At 29.7% G+C, this 19431-nt stretch overlaps 1 protein-coding gene across 1 annotated transcript in view; it reads right to left on the bottom strand.

Moving 5' to 3' along the window:
* Nucleotides 1-11848, bottom strand: part of CACNA1B_1 (Voltage-dependent N-type calcium channel subunit alpha-1B) — an 81280-nt gene extending 69432 nt beyond the window's left edge. The window contains exons 1-5 of the mRNA XM_051208096.1: nucleotides 11513-11848; nucleotides 8637-8768; nucleotides 6287-6359; nucleotides 4164-4284; nucleotides 1327-1427 (exon numbers count right to left, since the gene is read on the bottom strand). Coding sequence (XP_051073570.1) covers nucleotides 1327-1427; nucleotides 4164-4284; nucleotides 6287-6359; nucleotides 8637-8722 — 381 coding nt within the window. The 5' untranslated portion in view covers nucleotides 8723-8768; nucleotides 11513-11848. The remainder of the gene's footprint in view (nucleotides 1-1326; nucleotides 1428-4163; nucleotides 4285-6286; nucleotides 6360-8636; nucleotides 8769-11512) is intronic.
* Nucleotides 11849-19431: the final 7583 nt, after the last annotated feature.

Raw genomic sequence — 19431 nt, 5'->3', positions numbered from 1 at the left:
TCAACCTTAAAATTACTAGACGACATAGTATTAATGTAATGAATAAAGCCTTGATTAGGGTGAACCAATCTATTGTGCCGAGCAAAATCACAGACTATACTGGCGAAACATTAGAATAATATATTAAGTACACCATTTGCACATCTTCTTTGAATTGTCTCTTACAAAATCAATAGTCTATTCTCTCTTGTTGCCACTCAAACTGTTTTCTTTTCTGGTCTCATTCCCCTATTCTGTCAATAAGAATACTACATCCAATTCTTGCTATATATTACTTATATCTGTCCACATAAGTAACATACACCACATTAGTACCCACTGATCTCTAGCTGAACAGTTTGAAAACTTTAGTTTTAAATAAAGTCATTTGTGGTTTGGATAACCCACCGATAGTGTGTTTATAACCACGAAACTAGCTTGCGTTAGTATCAGTAATAAAGGATATCATCAGTCTTGGTAGAATTACAGATATCTTGTTCGCAGTCATTTTTCAAAAGAATAGTTTTTCAATAAGGAAGCATTTGAGTAACAAGCCTCATGATTTGTAGTTTCTTTACTGAATATACTCTTTAACGTATAGCTTGTCTAACAATGAATGTACTTTGTTTGTTTGCCTGAGGGTTGAAATATAATTATGGGTTCGAATCACACGTGTGTTGCTTTGATCCGTAGTCGAATGAAATATGCTATTCCATAAACCTTCATAACCCACTCTTGATTTTACACTTTCTAATGAAAGATAGATCAGCAGTGTCTCGATTAATAAATGTCTTTGTATTGGTAAGAAATTTGTAACATCGTTATTTGTTAACAAATAATCATTTTTATTGCTATTTTAGATACATTTCATGCGTTCACTTCACTACTTTTTCGATTATACTCTTCACCGTCTAAATATCTGAGTACTTCTTATTAGATAATTTTTTGTAGTTTCAACTGAATGATACTTCAATGTTTATTTTTTCCAAGTCTTTGTCCTACTTCCTATTAGGAAGTATTGATCCAAGCCTTTATTTTTGTATCATAACTAGTATGCTTGTCAACACACCAATAGTTTGTACTTTTTACGTATCATTTGTTATTATGTAATCTATTTCATTGTTGTCACTGACTCACAAACTACCTTGGATAATTTAAGATTTTCATATTTTTACATAAATATTACTGTATTTTAGAGTAAAGCTTCATGAAAATCTACTTGAAAACGATATTGTTCACTGATATATACATATTGTTTTAAATATAGCTCACCGAAAATTTATCTAACAATTTTTCCATTCTTAAACTGAATAATTCATTATCTATAATGAATAAAAAATGATTTACCTCATCCGCTAAACGTTGTTCCTCTTCTTCAGCTGCCGTCAATTCTTGTGCATTAGCTAAATTATCTACAGCAATAGCTAAAAACACATTTAACAAAGTATCTAATCACAGAAAAATAGATGTTAAGGTTGTATAAACAAGAAGATTTGAAGACTGCATTGAATATTGTCCAAGTTAGTTGAAATATAAAGTTTACAACATGATATACGATATTAAATTAGTTTTAGTACAAACGTGAAACATTTATACATGATTTTGATAGCTTGGTAATTACGGTTCAACACTAGTCATTTATTTAACTTATTATGATTCCCTAAAATTTGTGTATCTTAATATTTTTAGAGTGTGATTATTTGTAGATCTCTTTTAAATTGACAAAATGTCGTTTCATCCAGAACCATTAAAATAACTGATGTTCTAATTGTAATAGCAAAAAAAAGACTGGCTAAATCAATACATTTCTACCAGCAGAACGAAATTCATTACATTTTATAACCATAATAACCCATTATACTATTGAATAAAAATAGAATTCAACGAAGAAAATTTTCTTTTCAACGAATATATTCACTTGTATTCACATAAAACTCTTGTTGTTCCGTCGTACTATTTAAACTTGGATTAATTTTGATTTGGTTATTTATTCTCTGAAGAATTGGCTTACACTGAGTCACGAAACGTCATTTTTCTACTCATTACAAATATGTTGTTCATTTATTCACTTAAGCTATACATTCGTATTTATAGTTATAGGGTAAATATATGACAATAAAAGGATAGAATAAATTATATCATAAAGTGTTTCGCGACTCCAAATATCAAGTGAGGTTACGTGATAATCAGGGAGTCAGAGAAGAAATATTAGGATGAAAATAATTTACGAGTCATAATTTTGTAAGATAACTATCTCAAATCATTTTGTTGTGTAATCTTTTCTATCCTTATATAGACATATGTTTACCACTCAACTATAAATACAAATGTACAGCTTAAGTAAATTATTTTATCGGAATGAAAAATTTCTTCACTGAATTCTCTGAATTTTTAACATTTTATAAATTATAAGAAGTTTTTTTTTAGAGATTTTAGTAATTATATAGGTGAATTGATGAGTCAATTGAAGCTAGACCACCAAGGAAAACCTGGAAGCACTAACCGGTTTTCCATGGTGGTCTGGCTTTAATTGACTCATCAATTCAACTATAAAATTTTATCAGTATAGGGTTCTGGAGATTATTATGTTTTTGATTGAGATCACTAACTGATTGTTGTTAGACCACCATTGAAAACTAGGAGGCACTGGACGACCGTTTCGTTCTATTGTGGGACTCCTCAGTAGTGTGTATCCACGATCCCACTCGCGGGATACGAAACCAAGACCTATCGGTTTCGCGCACAAACGTTTAACTTCTAGACCACTGAGCTGGTATCCGGTGATGTTAATGTCTAACCTCAACCAATCCACGAAATTGGGCGACCATCTTCTATTGTACTGATGTAGATACCTGTCTTTACCCGACACAGATTTGCCCCACTAGTCATAGCTTCTCACTAGAACTCCGAGAATTCCCTAAAGCTAGTCACTAGTGAGCACATGGTCATTATCAGTATAGGACTGTGAAGATTATTAAGTTTTTGACTGAGATCATAAAATTTTCTAAATTATTAAATCTGTAAACATTTCCATGGTATTATACTTGATCTTGCATATGAGACTATAGATATATTATTCCATAAAAGAAAAAAAATTCAACTCAGTTTGAAACAACTACGATATACACCACAATTTTCCAAAAAAAATTTCCTGTCTGAAATTAAATTTGTGAAGTAAATATATTTTAAAGATTGATTCTTTTTTTTCTCTCTCTCTCTTTCATTTGTAAATTACAGTTGAATAGATTCCATTTATCTAATGGCATAGTAACAATCTTTTGACAGGTTTAAAAGTATGTTTTATTCATAATTTTGAATTGATGAAGGTGTTTTGTGTTGGATACAAGTAATTAGTATTTTGCTTTATTATTTTATTATGAATATGAATTGTTAAGTGGATGAAATCTATTGAAAACTATTTAGATTGGATGAAATGATTAAATAATATAAAAAGATGAATGGTTATTATGTAAGTTTACAAAATAAGTTTAGATTTATGGATTTAGAAAAAGTTGGGCATTCATTAAATGTGTCTATTTATTACTGTTGGGAATTTGTGAATTATCTTTCTAAGATCTCCTACTTCAATGAGAAAAGAGATTTAAATTTTACAGAAATAACAACTTATATATGTCTGTTTTATTTGACCCTTCATTCACTCGGCAGTATAAAATTACTTCATATAGAAGAACTTCGAGATTTGGTAAACTGTGGTTTAATTTTATCCAGACAAAGCTATTAGTATTAAATAACGAATTGTCAGTGAAATCAACTTATTTCCTTCTCTTCACTCATTATATAATATTGAATGATTGATAATAATGAATACTGTATAGCTGTTCTTTAATGAATTCAACCTGTGTATTTAATGATACATGGTACGTTTCAGTCTTGTATTCCTATTTATAGTTATATGAGATATGAGTTTGGTTAACAAAAGTTAGTTCTCACTATCCATTTAGTTTTCTCATGTACTGACTGTAGACTTGGAGAACGTGAGAATTTACTCGGATTGACAGTCAGACAATGAATATAACAACAGAGTTAGTTGGTTTATTGTTACGCGTGTCAATAAACGACACAACCAACAAATATAATATCTCATTATTAATCTAATGTAACAAATAACAAAGGAATAAAAATTTACCAATCAAATAAACTTGAACAAAAAATGCAAAGGATACAGTTGCCAAACAATACTAATAATACAAAATAAATACAATATACAAATCCTCCATTATTTACACCACCTTGAGAACGTATACCATCGTACATAATCATATTCCAATCTTCACCAGTTAAGATCTAAATCGGAAATAAATTTATAAATTCATAAAAAATGTCGGTTAGCTTCATACTTTAGGAATAAACTACATTCTTCTACTATTATTGAAAAGTTTTGTAGAATTTAATTTTTAGGCGGTATTCATTAGAGATTGACATTAGTTGATGGTAACATAAAAATGCAATCGGAACTAATCTTCAGTACACATCCGTGATTAGAACTCAGAACCTTTAGTCCTCTCAATAATCGCTCAACCACTAAACTATTTGGTTTGTTATCAATGAAGTTCAGACATGTGGATTTGGAAGTCGTCGCCACTAACGACTTTGAATGAACATCACATTATATGAAGAATTGACTGAAGATGTAAATGTGAATTCTTGTATTCTATCCCACTAGTCTAATGGTTTATTGCTTACTGCGAGATCTGAAAGTTATGCGTTTGAACCGTGATTGGGTGGTAGGTACTTACCGTTAAGGATTCGAATCCTAAGATTAAACAGTTATTCAGTGACCAATTTTTAATAAAGTTACCATAACCGAGGTCAATCTATGGTCAATATTACCTACGTTTAATGACCTATATCAGTCATTTGATTTCCTCTATATTGTATAAACATGTTTCAGCTATTGATCCGCTTTCTATTCATTTGTTTTACTAATTTAAAAAGTGCATCGTCACAAATCATAAGTGTAACCTTCACAACAAGTTTTGTTTTCTTCTAATTACTTTTCACGGTTGGCTAGCCACGACCGTTTTAGTAATTAAAACAAAGTTATATAAAAATCTATTTAAATAAATCTATAGAATATGGAAACAGATGATTATGTTTTACATTTTAAATAAGCATTCTAATGCTATAAATTTTGTTGAACATTCAGATATTCTGAGATCGGACTTTAGTCAAAGAGTATATTCAGTGTTCATAAATCATTCAAAGTAAATCAAATTCATATCCTAATTAGGAATTCTTATCAGTTAGTAACAGTAGTAGAGTAATTAAATTATTATACCTCACATCAATAATTCATCAAATCGGGTTGACGTAAGAAAAAATCATATTCATCTTTCTATTGAAGTGAAATACAAAACGTAAAATTATACATATAGATGAAACTAATTAAGTGTATGATATAATCCGAAATAACTAGCTAGATACCACTTTTCTGAATTTTAAAATGCTTATTCGATTAATGTTAGTTCATGACAAATATGATATGTAACTGATTAATTTCATTGGAGTTTCTCATACCAATCAAGAAGTTGGATATCGATATTTTATTCTGTTTGCTCCTGTTCATAGCCTAACGACTTTTGGGATGTAATATTAGTCAGTGAGTAATGGGAGCAGTCATCTATCAATAATTCCAGTGAAAAGCATTTGTCAGACAGGTAAAAATGGCCAATTTATCTGTTGGCAAAGATCTTTAGTTGGTTTGTAAGTAAATGAATGAAGTTTTGATCATTGTGGATGACCAGTCTTATCGGATTAACTAATAAGATGTTGGTTAAACTTTTCAACGTTCGATAGTAACAAAATGAATTTACTCCTTCTGAAAATAATCATCTGCTCACTAGTGATTGACTTCACGAAATACTCCTGGAGTTCTAGTGAGAATCCGTTACCAGTGGAGTTGAACCAGGTCTGTTGTGAGATATCAACTCACTGAAGACAATGGTGTACGGTGGCGCAACTTCGTGGATTGATTGAAGTTAGTCATTAACACAGTTGGATGCCGGCTCAGTGGTCTAAGCGTTAGGCGTTTGCGCGCGAGATCGATAGATCCTGGGTTCGAATCTCGCGGGGTGCGGGATCCTGGGTGCGCACTACTGAGGAGTCCCATACTAGGGTGAAACGGCCGTCCAGTACTCCCAGGTTTTCTATACTGGTCTAGCTTCAATAGACTCAGGATTTCAGTGTGTGAAGTTTCTAAAATCTGCACAAATCCCTTCTGATAATTACCATTTATGAATGTATTTCTCGGTAGAGATGTACATATTATAGATAACACTTCACTTACTTGAAATACAGTTAATAAGGCTTTTACAAATGTATCAAAATTTTGGCCTGGTTTGCCATCATCAAAATTAAACCTGTTAAAAATTGAAGAAAAACATTTACTTTAGACAATTTTGAGATGAATCACATTACTATGATGATGCAGATTTAAACGAATTCAATGAAACTGTAAAAACAAATCATATGGTTTGAAAGTTTTTCGGTTCGATATAAGAAAGCATACTTAGGAAAACAGGCATTTGTATCTCAGTGGTTTTAGTATCATTTTTGTAACTATTTATGTTTTGAGTATATCAGTAAAGTTTCTTAACTGATTAAATAGAATCAATAAATAGCTAGCGTAAACATCTCGGCCGCACACGAGGTCATCTATGATCAAATAACTCAGTCGGCAACATCTCTATAACTAATCGGGTTAGGTTTGAATTTATGATTAATATCAGTACCTTCTAAATAGCGGATATATTTGTCATACTGATGATTGACAAGCAGCATGAAGAATTTAGTTCAGGATCATCAAGCTGTCACTTCAAATTAACTAAATTAAGATAAACCAAGATAACTTAGGGTATTAGTTATTGTTTGGTCAGTTTAGATATAATTAATGGATAGTTGCCTTTTAGTCAACTTGTTTTGTTTTGTCAGTGACATCTGCAAGACAAGACTTATTTCCAAATATTCTTTTTTCTAGTTCCCTCACTTAAAAATTGACTTTATATATGTTAACTTTGTTCACTTGAAATGAAATTACATTTACTAATAGATTTCTGTCAGGGTTTACGGTGTGGATATCAAAATTTAAAAGTAATTTCAAACAATATGATCTGTAGTTGATTTATTTTAGTTTGAGAAATATAGTTGTAAAGCATTATTTTTCTGTCATTCATGTTTCTTTCCTGACTATCGGAGTTCTAGAGGATTGTCATACTTGAACAAAAGCAATGTCTTGATGGGTTTTGGTGTGATATGATTCATGTTGAGCTGTCAACTAGTGAATCTTATATCATTTTTGTGTAAAAGTTCATCACTGTAAATTTCATAATGAAGTCAAAAACTAGAATGCTCTGCTGCATCTTGAGCCATCGTCCATGTAATAAGAAAACCCAATATCAAATTGGAAGAGTAGTAATCATTTCAATTTGACAATTTACACTATGCTAATGGCAATAAAACAAATAACCTTGAATAAACTCATGAATATACCGCTCTAATGTGAATTATGCTCAGTTTTCCTAGTACTAAAGTAACGAAATTCAAATAAGAATAGGTAAACGGTACACCTATGAACATATTCAATCTTAAAAAATGTTCTTTTATCTAATTATTGGCAAACATAGTTATAAGCATTTTCTTTATTTAGTATCTAAGATGATTAATATGCATTCTCTTGAATATAGAATGGTATTTTAGGCGTTTCCATCACCATATTATTTATCTGATCAGTTTGCATGAAAAAAATATCGAAAAAGATTAATATTCAACAAAGAATTGTTTTAAAGTGTCAATGAGATAATGATCCTTCATTTAGATCACATTTATCAAAACTTAATTAAATGTTTCACAAATATGAACAATAATGACAACTGTGCAAGCTGCTTAGATGTTTTATGGTTATCCGATTTTTTGATTGTATTCTCTTTAACTTTATATCACCATCATGGCATGTTATTATTCATTCACATACATTTTATCTATTTAATTTAATAATCTTTAATTCTGTTCAATTACAGAGTAATGACTTCAGTAAATTGATTTATCATTGATTGGTTATGGGGTACAATCCAATAACCAATTTTTTTATTTTTAATATTAATCGAATACCATTTATAAAATTAGCATCTAATCATTCAAGTAATTTGATATTATAATGAATATTGGTTTTATAATAGGGAAAAAAAACAATATTCATAAAACTTTCGATTTTATGACATTTATTTGTTATTAGTAATTTAGAATTTCCTATTTATTAGTTTCAGACATCTGATATTTCAAACTAATACTACAGTGGCGTGTGCTACTGATATCGATAGATATAAGTAGTACGTATCGTCAATCGTAAGTCATATGCCTGGAGGCAGAAGAAAAGAGAATGAAAACAAAGAATAATTGCTGTGGAAACGAAGGAACAATAAAGTCTGAGACGATTGATTGACATTTTCGCAAATTAAGTATTTACTATATGGTTTTCAGATTTTACTAAAATGTTCTGTATTTGTGTATTCAAATACATTTGATTGTTCTCACATGTGTTGTCGTTCACTACACCACTATTTAGGAATGACTTGTAAAAATAGCTCTATATAAAAATGAATTGAAATAAAATATTCAATGACTAATTGATAAAAACTTACTCTCCACCAAATAATTGCATTCCAAGTAAAGCAAATATTAACATAAATAAGAAAAGTAGAAATAGAAGACTGAGTATACTTCTCATAGCATTTAATAAAGATAATACCAAATTACGTAATGATGCCCAATATCTAAATTATCAAGATAGAGAAAAAAACGAAGGAAAAGAACCATTATAGATGTTAATAATTTATAACCAATTTGTTTTCTTTTAAAGAAATGTAAAATTCCATTAGGATAAAATTCATTTTAAATTAACTGTTATATTGTAGATTCCATGAACTCGTGGTTTATCATTATAGCTATTCTATTTATACACATATTATACCTTAGTTTCTGTGATTGGGTGTATTTAGAACATTCACTATTCAGTACGGCTTTTCAGTAGCTTTTTGATCACCATCCAATTAATAGTTGATAAAGGTTAACTTTTATCCAAACTCACAAAAAATCAATATAACAAAAATAGTAAATTTATTTTAGTTTAATATTAATCAATATTAATTTTTGTGTTTATACATGCTAAAAGAAATAGTCCCAATTAATCATCAAGGTAACTAATTCTAATTCTAATGTGGAGTCTAAACCAGCAAAATATATGTAAATGAAACATTTTATATCTATCTGTTACATAGTTTTATTCAATTTCGGGCACTTTAGTCGAATTATATGAAATTTTATTACAAATATTTAGTTATTTTTCGATAATTACTGAAAGCACTGATAGATGTTGTTAAATAACTTTATAAGTTTTGAATAATCATCAAGAAAATTATTTAATATTATACAAATTGTTCTTCTAACCAGATAAATATCGATGATTGTGAAACTTAATTCTTATCTTTAATGAGCCCTATCAAGATAGTGAAAATCACTTGTGCAAATGAACATACCTGTATAACTAGGGAGAGGAGCTATCAAGTATGTACCTAATGTAATCTGTTTCCGTCTGATAGACAGTTTGAGGATCAACTTTGCATCATGTTCTGCTAGGGATGAAGATATCACGAGTCCACTTAGTCTGCGAACGAGAACAAAGACTCAGTGACCAAAAACCAGTAAGCTAGCTATTGATGCGTCCCAGCCCCGCTAACTAGAGGGAGAAGTCCAAGCTTGGAATGGAGAAGTATATTCTGCAAACAGCCAGAAACGAGCGATAACAACAAACACAATTCAAAATGTACATATACAGCACAAAATCGTCATTGGGGAGAATTACCAAATAGCATACTAAAAGACGCAACGGACCAATAGCATTTAAGATACTTCGTAGCGAGAAATACGATATGGTGACAAGAGCGCCTTTGTCGCGAAAATAAAGAAATTCAAATTTTCCAAATAAAATTACAAAATTGGGTCCTTTCCCATGTGATTTCTGGGGATCTAACGTCCCCAACATGTTTAAAATAGCTTTGCACAGGAAACGATACAGGAATCAATTCATAGAAATCTATCTTTCTAAAAATTACATTTAGGAATTTTTGTTCATCCTGCTTCGCTATACTTTCATGATATTTCTAATCAAATTGGTTACGTTAGTTGTGTAGTATGATATCTTACCCCTTACATTATATCATATTTATGTTTGACCTCTTTCACACTGTGAAGCATTTCAGATTGAGTGTTCACCTATCTTAATTCACATATTATTATCATTGTTAGCACGATAACATTGATATTTCTAACACCTTTTAATTTAATAATATGGTTCTTTTTTTATGGTTATAACTCACCACTATGCAGTGGATTTTCTCATAGAACCTTGTGATTGACTAAGGATTTGAATAAATTAAATTTACAGTAATTTATTTAATCATAACTTCTATGTGAACAAATAATTTAAAATTTATGAATTGTTGATAGTAGAGCAGGAAGATTAAGCTGCTAAAAAACTGTTGCAGCTCAAGCGTGTTGGTAGTAATACGAGTATCCCTAATGGGAATGTATGATAGTTGCGAAATATTGTGAATTAAACGACATCAGGAAGTTAGACTCATGGATCTCAACTCAGTAGTCTGGTAATCAATAGCTTCTCATAAAATATGTCGTCTCTGAAGGGGTTCTAGATGAGAATTGTTATGGAATCTCATTATACGATGAAGTAGCTTACAAGTGGTTCCCAGCTTTCAACGGTTATTTAGCCCAAATCAGTTAGTGACATAAGTTTATAAATTCGGTAATTCTCATAACCTCCTGCACAAACAACCATCTTTTTGCTGAAATATTTCTTGGTTTTGAAGCATTCAGTTTGTAAATATTGAGAGGTTTTTTTATGTAAATTAGGACAGATATAGCAGTCATAAGAATACTGAAGACAATACAGCGAAGTAAATATTCAGATCAGTAATTAAAAGTAGAGGAAAACATGAGAACACAATTCTTAAGTGTTAATTAACACTGACGGACAAAGTGAGCTACAAAACAAAGTTTAGGTGTGTTTAATTGATAGAGACAAAATGTGAAATGTAGTTGGAATATACTGAACTTCTATCACATACAAACTCAAAGGCTGATAATCTGAATGATTATATATTTTGCTATGCATCAACGAAAAGCAGCGGTCTAGATAAAAAAATTACAGTAACGCTAAATAGAGTAATTTCATCTACCACATATATACTATCGATTTTATTATATAAAATGCAGCTAAGTATTTATTATGCGTGTTCCTCAATCTCTATTGCAATACGATGTTTTAGTGCTTTCGAAAAGTCATACCAACAACTTTTGCGATAAATTTTAAGAAGACTAACATGAAAAGTTCATAACAACAATATAAGAATGAATATTTCAGTATAAGGAATATAGAATGTTATTCTTAAAGTGCTGTTCTGTATAACATATTTAAATTCCAAACAAATTTGAATATATTCACTTGGTATTGTTTGGCTCGTATCTTCCGATTGAGGTTTAAGACTGCAATTGATCAGTCTATTATTGGCATATGTGCATACCGTGCGTATGCCTCGATATTGCCTTAATTCACAAGCTTTTTGTAAGCAAGGATAGATAGTGGCTTGCAGTGGAATCCAGTTTAGACGCGCGTTTCATCCTATTTGGGACTCGTCAGCTGGATGTACCTGCATCTCAGAGTCAATGCTCACTCTGGGACTTGAACCCAGTACCATTCACTTGAAACCCCATCACGATATCCACTCAGCTACTGAGTCCTGATAGCCACTTGAATATAATATGAATTTTATATATTAGCAGATCATAAAACAAAAGAAATAACTTGATATTTGACCTGAATACTTTTTTAACATCAAAGTCATTACTTGGATTATGTTAAATATATAAAATTCTATACACATCTATCAATAAGGGAAGATATAATAAATTAACATATTTTTCCCCTTCCATCTTTTTGGTTTATTATCAAATTCAATTACACGTAATGTGGTTTTAAATTATAAAGATAAAAATATTTTAAGAAATTTAATCATGACATTTCAAAACTCCTACATTCATTTACTTTAAATTCAGGTTAGTTATTAAAACTGTCATAAGATAAGAAACATTTGATCAATGGTAATGAACTAATTTATTCATTCATGAATTAGATAGATTGAATTATAACTAACATTAAAATATTATACTATAAACTATTTCATTCGTTTGTTTCATTTTTATTGTTCTCAAACATTTAACTGTACTCTTTGTGTGTGTGTGCGTGTTTGTGTACGTGCGCGCATGTGTTACATTTTCACTCATTGTGATAAATGTATTTTAGACAAAGTGTGTATGGGAGTGAAAAAAAATTCTTTTTTGAAGAAAAAAAAGAAGATAAATAAATCACTCAATTATAACGTTTTTTTCTAATAAAAAAAAATCAAAATTATTTCTTTCTTTATGCCTATAGTGATTATTTGTTGTTGTTGTTGTTGCTTAGTTCAATGATATTGTATAAATTTATGTATTAAATGAAATTTCCCGATGACCTTAGAGAAAATTCCATTTTCATTTCATAAGTAAGATTCACTACTGACCTCATATATATACATAATACAAAAAAATTGTATGCTAAAATGATTTCCAACCATCAAATCATAAAATAATGTTTGAGAGTTTGCTACTGTTTTTCTTTCTTTCAATTTTGTTTATAGACGAATGATTTAGTTTTAGCTATCTAATGTTTGTTTTTCGAAATTGAACAACACTACATGATGTAGTTTAATAGAGAAAAGATAAATGACAAATTATTATTTTTTTAGTTTAATCAACTACACATTTACCTTTATTGACGTGATATAAGTAAATGAATGTAAATATTAAATTGTAGAATTAAAACGATAGAAAATTATTTGAAATTCAAATGAATAGTTATAGTTTTCTAGTCAATAAGCTTATTGTATATTCATAAAAGAAGATAGAAATACCATTATTACTAGGGAATTAATTATGGATATTGAAAAAGGTTGTTGAAGTGTTGGTTACAGTAAACATCTAGCATGAATGTATAGTTTAATAAATTAGTTATTAAAATAATTGTTTATAGGAGGATAGAAAAAGATTGCATAGCAAAAATGGATGCAAGAATAAATAACAATTGAGGCTTCATATAATTATATATATATAAACGAATATACAGCTTAAGTAAATGATTTCATCGAAAAGAAAATTTTCTTTGATTATTACGTAACCTCATTTGTTACTTATGGTGGAATCCATTTTTGTGATGCAATCTTTTCTATCCTCCTATCAAAATATTCTTATTTTTTGAAGTTGTAAATATTACTTATATTTTTATTGAGTATTAAAATATACCCTAGTTCTAAAACCATCTATCAAATTTTACTTTACATTCACCCTATTGATTATAAATCTACTTAAGATAACAGTGTTAGTTTTCTACATTTTCATTTACTGAACCACGCTAACCGATTCTATCTAATAGAGAGAATAATGCTTCTTGATTTACAGTACATGTAAATAGTATAGACTTTTGAGAAATAATGCCTTATTTTTGATAAAAGATAGATTGTTGGTTGAAGTTAAGTATTAACACCGTTGAATCCCGGCTTAGTGATCTAAATGTTAAGCGTCTACACGAGACTAAAAATTCTTGGTTCGAGTCTCCTATAAGCTTTCATGGATGCGCACTGCTGTGGAGTCCCATAGTACAATAAAAAGGCCGTTCAGTGCTTCCAGGTTTTCAATGTTGTTCTAACACTGATAGGTTCGTGATTTCAATTATTATTTGTTGTTCTATTGTTCTTGTTCTCCAGTTGGACAAATTCTGAAAAAATAATCGAATACTAGTTAAATGATCCTTGTTTAGGACTCCTTACCGATAACTCACGAAAGATTCTGATAAGAATAGAATATAGAATTTTCAGATTTAATAGCTAAGTATCTTACCTAAGGATAACTAAAATGAAGTTGGGTAGTTCATATTTTCAACAATAATTCACTGTTTATCAAGAAGAATAATTGTGGAATGAATAAAATGCTTAAAAATATCACTCAATATCACTGATCATTTCTTATTATTACTACTGGAAAAAAAACATTAAATATGTTTTATTAATTAACGAATTGATTTTAACGGTATAAACTTACCTTGTAATTTTGAATATTCTCAATAAACGTATACTACGTAAAGCAGAAAATCCAAATGAATCAGATGGATAAAAAATCTGCCATACAATTTCGAATAAACTAGCAAAAACAACCTAAAAATGAAATTAATTACAATATTTATTTGGGTAAGAGTAATAGTTTTAAGATTTAAACATATTTTGTAAGAATCAATATAAAATTATGATTGTTGAAGTTCATTTTGGCTTGTTGTCATATTTATTGATTAATAGATTGTACAGGACGAAATAGGAAGCCAGAATTACCCAGTTAGGCTAAAGTGTTAATGATACTCAATAAAGATTTTTATAATTTCATTTTCTTAATTAATAAACTAGGACTTTACTGTTGGATCCATGTTTAACACTCATCAATTTAACTCTTTAATTGGTGAAGTTTCTGTTGTTTATATTTATAGTCCGTTCATTGATTTTGTATAAATAAATGTCCGGTTTCTATGAATTTTATCACATCAGTCATTTATAAAATGTATACAATTCTTATCAAATTGATTTCATTTAATTACTTCATTGATTGATAGTTTATCGTACAATTTATATTTAATCGACCATCAGCTGATAATAAATCTTTGTATTATTATTATTATTATTATTATTATTATTATTATTGGTTAAGCATCATTAATCTCCCCTATTCATGATTCATTCATTTCGCATTCATCCCTCCGTATTACGTCTTGCTTATTTGATCGAATTTTAATTGCACTATTATTTCTCTCTCACCCTATTTGATCCATATTTATTCTGATCATAGATCTTGATACTTCACTTAACATATACACAGATTCAAGTTAACACTCTATATGAGTCATATTACCATTAACAATTTTATTGTATTTTGTTTGTCACAATCCTAAATTCACATGCTTTAAACGATGTACTTTGCCCTTAACCTGACCATTTTTCGAATTATTAAGTTGGTTATATAATTGTAGAACCTGAAGAGAATTTATCGAAAAGAATATTCTTCGTTCGAATACTAGTCTTTTAATAGAAAAAGTATTAATTTAGTGTGCACTATAGCTAATTAATAAGAAATTTTCATGTTATGGTTATATGTATTTTGAAACTAAAGTGTTATAAATAAATTTGATCATTTTTCTGAAGTTTCACAGTTGACTAATAAATCACATTTCTGGACTAAACTGTAGTAACAGTGTTAGGATGTTGAATGCAATTGATAGGAATCCTTGGGAATAGATACTTAGCTGGTTATCTACGTCAGAATAGGATATCTGTAGTCGTGAAAGAACTAGTGTTCCAAAAATATGAGAACCTGTGTCGCCTGACATTATTGTCAGAGAAAAAATACACCGGGTTATTCAAATTGCAATTAACTTCTTATTAGACTGATTTATTAACACTGATTTATTAATGTGTAGTAATCAATGCCATCATTGATTAGCCTTAAATGCTGATTGAATTCAATCGATCAAGTTACAATACGTCCGTTAATTTGACTTATCAGTAATTAATCAATTTATGTACGCCTATAGAGTTTTATCAATAATGAACGATTCCTTCGTACTTACAAAGTAAAAAGAATGTTGAGGAAAAATATTTTGCAACACAAAATCTCCAAATTAAACTTTCTAAATAATTAGGATTTAACATCTTTGTTTTACTACTCCACAGTCTAACAATCAAAAATACCTTGAATGTAATCTACCAGCGCCTAAGCATAATAACTAAATAAATTTCCAGTTTGTAATTTCCATCATTTCAATGACCGGAAAAATTATTATCATTGCCGTCATTGTTGTTATTGTAATCTACCACAGCACTTCGTTATAAATTGATCACTGTACACATAATTTGCATCAATTCAAGAGAATTATGGTAGGATTCAAGTAGTAACTTAAAACAAAATTAACAGCAATAAAATTATTTTTGAGACAGTAATCAAGATATGACTCTTCCTTTTCTTCTCCTCCTCGTTTTACATAAGGGAAACTAAACCAATCAATTAAAATGAGAGTTAGCGAAACTGAGTGGGAGAAACAGGATACAATGTTTTGGAAAATGAAGTGACACACAGAGGGAGAGTAAGAAATGTCAAATAGAAAAATACCGGATGAATGGATGGTGAACAAAGAATAGATAAGTATATACCATCAAACGGAACAAAAATCTTGTTACGATAGCGGGGGTTGGGCATCTATTTTTTAATCAGTGAATATAACAAGTTATTAAAAATTGAGAATATTTGTCATAGCTTTATTAGACGAGTCAGATGTTCTTATTTATGATTTTGATCTTCGATTTTACTTTATTTCGGGACAATCTAGACAATTAAAAGACGACTATACTTTTCCAAATGAATTATATATATATATATGATGCAGCGGAAAATGCACGTGTGTGATGTGGTGAGCAAAAAACTAATTGCCTGAAACGTCAGTGACCTGTGATACTGGTTTTTCTTTTAACTGTCTCTGATATCAAGTCTCATTTTAAAACAAAGTGATCATGTTAATTATATCGACTGGTTATAGACGGTTAACTTTATGATATTGTGTATCTATGCTTATTCAGTCGAATAAATTCTTATCTACTGTCTTCTTCTTACGCCTATCATCTGATTGACGCTTTTCCAGTACAAAGTATCAAATCAGTATTCCTCAGATATAACAAAGTGTTCATCATCACTTATTAATATGTCTATACGTAATTAGACGTAATTTCGCAAGATAAATTCTATTTGACGAAACTTACCATCATTTACTGTGTTTAAGTGGAAGCTAATCTTCTCTAGTTTTGAATAGGTTTAGCAGAGCTAATCCGCGGTCTCATATAGACCATGAGGTAAAATTTTCGGATTTTGTGGAGAACTTTTTCTGAACTGTTGTAATGATTTCGACTGATGTACTTAATTAAATTTATCAGAAGTTTGTAGAAATACCTATCGCGTTATTGACTATTACTTATTTCATGCAAATATACTCAAATGGCTGTAACATATTTTTTCTCGCCCATATTTTTTGTTGAACGAACTTCAGTTGATTTCAAATTCATAAATCTAAAGAACAGTCTAAATTGCACGTTACTCATCGGAACAGCTCTTAATATCAGAATAGACCAAAAACCTTAATTATTAAAAACTGATGAGATAACATTATCCAAACTACAACTTATTCCGTTAGTTTCACAAAACACTATGGACTAGACTAGTATAACACTGACCATTCCTTTTCAGTGTATTTTTGATACAAGTGTTTCGAAATGCTTCTGACGAAATTTAAAGGAATAAAGAATACCATGGAACAGGAAAATATACCTTTTTATGAACTGATGATTTGACAACTATTCAAAAATTATGTCAACCGCTTCTAGTCAAAGGATTAAAATCCACTGATACTTACGATGGTTTCAATGTATTTTATGATGAATAAAAAGAATATTATGACTTAATTTGCAATCAGAACAATAACAACAACTTATTTGTATTATCAACTTACAGCAAAGTCGAATATATTGAATGTTGAGTGAAAATAAATCAAACAACCCAATCCATAGATTTTTATGATCATTTCAAATAGAAAAAGACCAAGAAAAATGAATTCTGAAAAATCTGTAAGAGAAACAATTTGATTATAATGAAAAAAATTCTTAAATGAAAAAAAGAAGAAATTATTGATAAGATCAACGTTTCAATTTAACGAAAACTCTCACCAAAGAGTATTGTGTTAGCTAATAAATCATAGATAATCAAGAGGCATTAGATAAACAATTCATCATATAATAGGGCTCTTAAGTACCGTTCTCACAATAATATTCGAATCACTTTGTTAGTGTTCTGTTTTCTGGATCATTGGATTAGCCGATGAAATCAGTCTACGATTAAGCATATCGTTAAACTAGGAAAATATTCACAGATCACTTATCTCAATATTAATTATGAGCTTATTGCAGATTAATTATGAGATCAACTTTCTGAAATTCTGGTATGAATTGACCTTTGAATCAATTGTGTAAAACGGGAGGGGGCTAACTGTCAAAAGCATTAAATAGTGACTACGAACTGAGTACTGATGATAATATAAATCATCATATCCATTGGCTGGATGTTACAGCGGTTATAGAGTATTTCGAGGTTAGGTATTCAGTCATTTTAAAACTTTGATTTTGTGCTACTAATGAGGCCGAAATCAGGGAGAAAGAAATGGTATCTGATTTTCAAAAGTTACTTGTCTGATTTCAAACAATTATGCAGCTTTGGTTTCTAATAGACTCTCACATACAACCCTTCTAATATGGAATTTTTAATCTGAATTTGAATACAAATTGTTGAAAATAGGCTTTATATAATCATTTTATCTATCTAGTAAGTACAGTGATAGATGAATGTGTTTACTGTTAAACAATCAAAGAAATCCATTCGAACTACAAGTCTTATAATATATATCTCGATGCTATTAGCTTGTGTAAATGAAATACCTTTTGTTTAGCTTCAGTCAATATAATAATCATAATTTTGATTACATATCTTCGGAAATGATTTATCGTGTTTACATTAATTTATGAAAGTGAAATGTGTAAATAATGAATTTTATAAATAGAAAAATATGTATATTCATAATATAACTGCATGAACTTACATAAGAAATCTGTAAGCCATCCTGGTTGACCATAGAATTCTACAGAAACGCATAATGCGTTTAGCAATACGAGAGTAATCACAATAATATAAAATTTTTGTGATTTTATAAGACGACGAACTGCAAATCTACAATTGTTTTTGGTATATTAAATCGAAGACAATAACAAAGAAAGTGATTCTAGGAAATACACAAATGATGTTAGACTATCTAATCATATTATAAGAATAATTTACACTTGACGCTAGATTATAAAAGAAAGAAATGTGTAAAGTATGTAGTTGTTTCATAAATGTATTATTATTAATGCTTAATATAAAAGATAATTAAGTTTTGCTTTCTTCATGTAAGTTGAAGAGGATCGCACTCATGTTATCATAGGTCGATGCAAATGTCCATCGCGAAATGATACCAGTATGAAATATTGAGGAGCCTTTTTTATTTTGGCTGTGGACTCTTCAGAGGTATATACAGAGATATATAGTAGAGATTAAGAGTCAATTAAAGCTAGACCACCATGGAAAACCTGAAAGCACTGGATGGCCGTTCCGTCTTATTGTGGAATTCCTCAACAGTGCGTATCCACAACCCTGCCT

The sequence above is a fragment of the Schistosoma haematobium genome, chromosome 1 (genome assembly GCF_000699445.3).
Source record: "Schistosoma haematobium chromosome 1, whole genome shotgun sequence".
NCBI lineage: Eukaryota > Metazoa > Platyhelminthes > Trematoda > Strigeidida > Schistosomatidae > Schistosoma > Schistosoma haematobium.
This window is presented reverse-complemented; position numbering and strand designations above follow the sequence as displayed.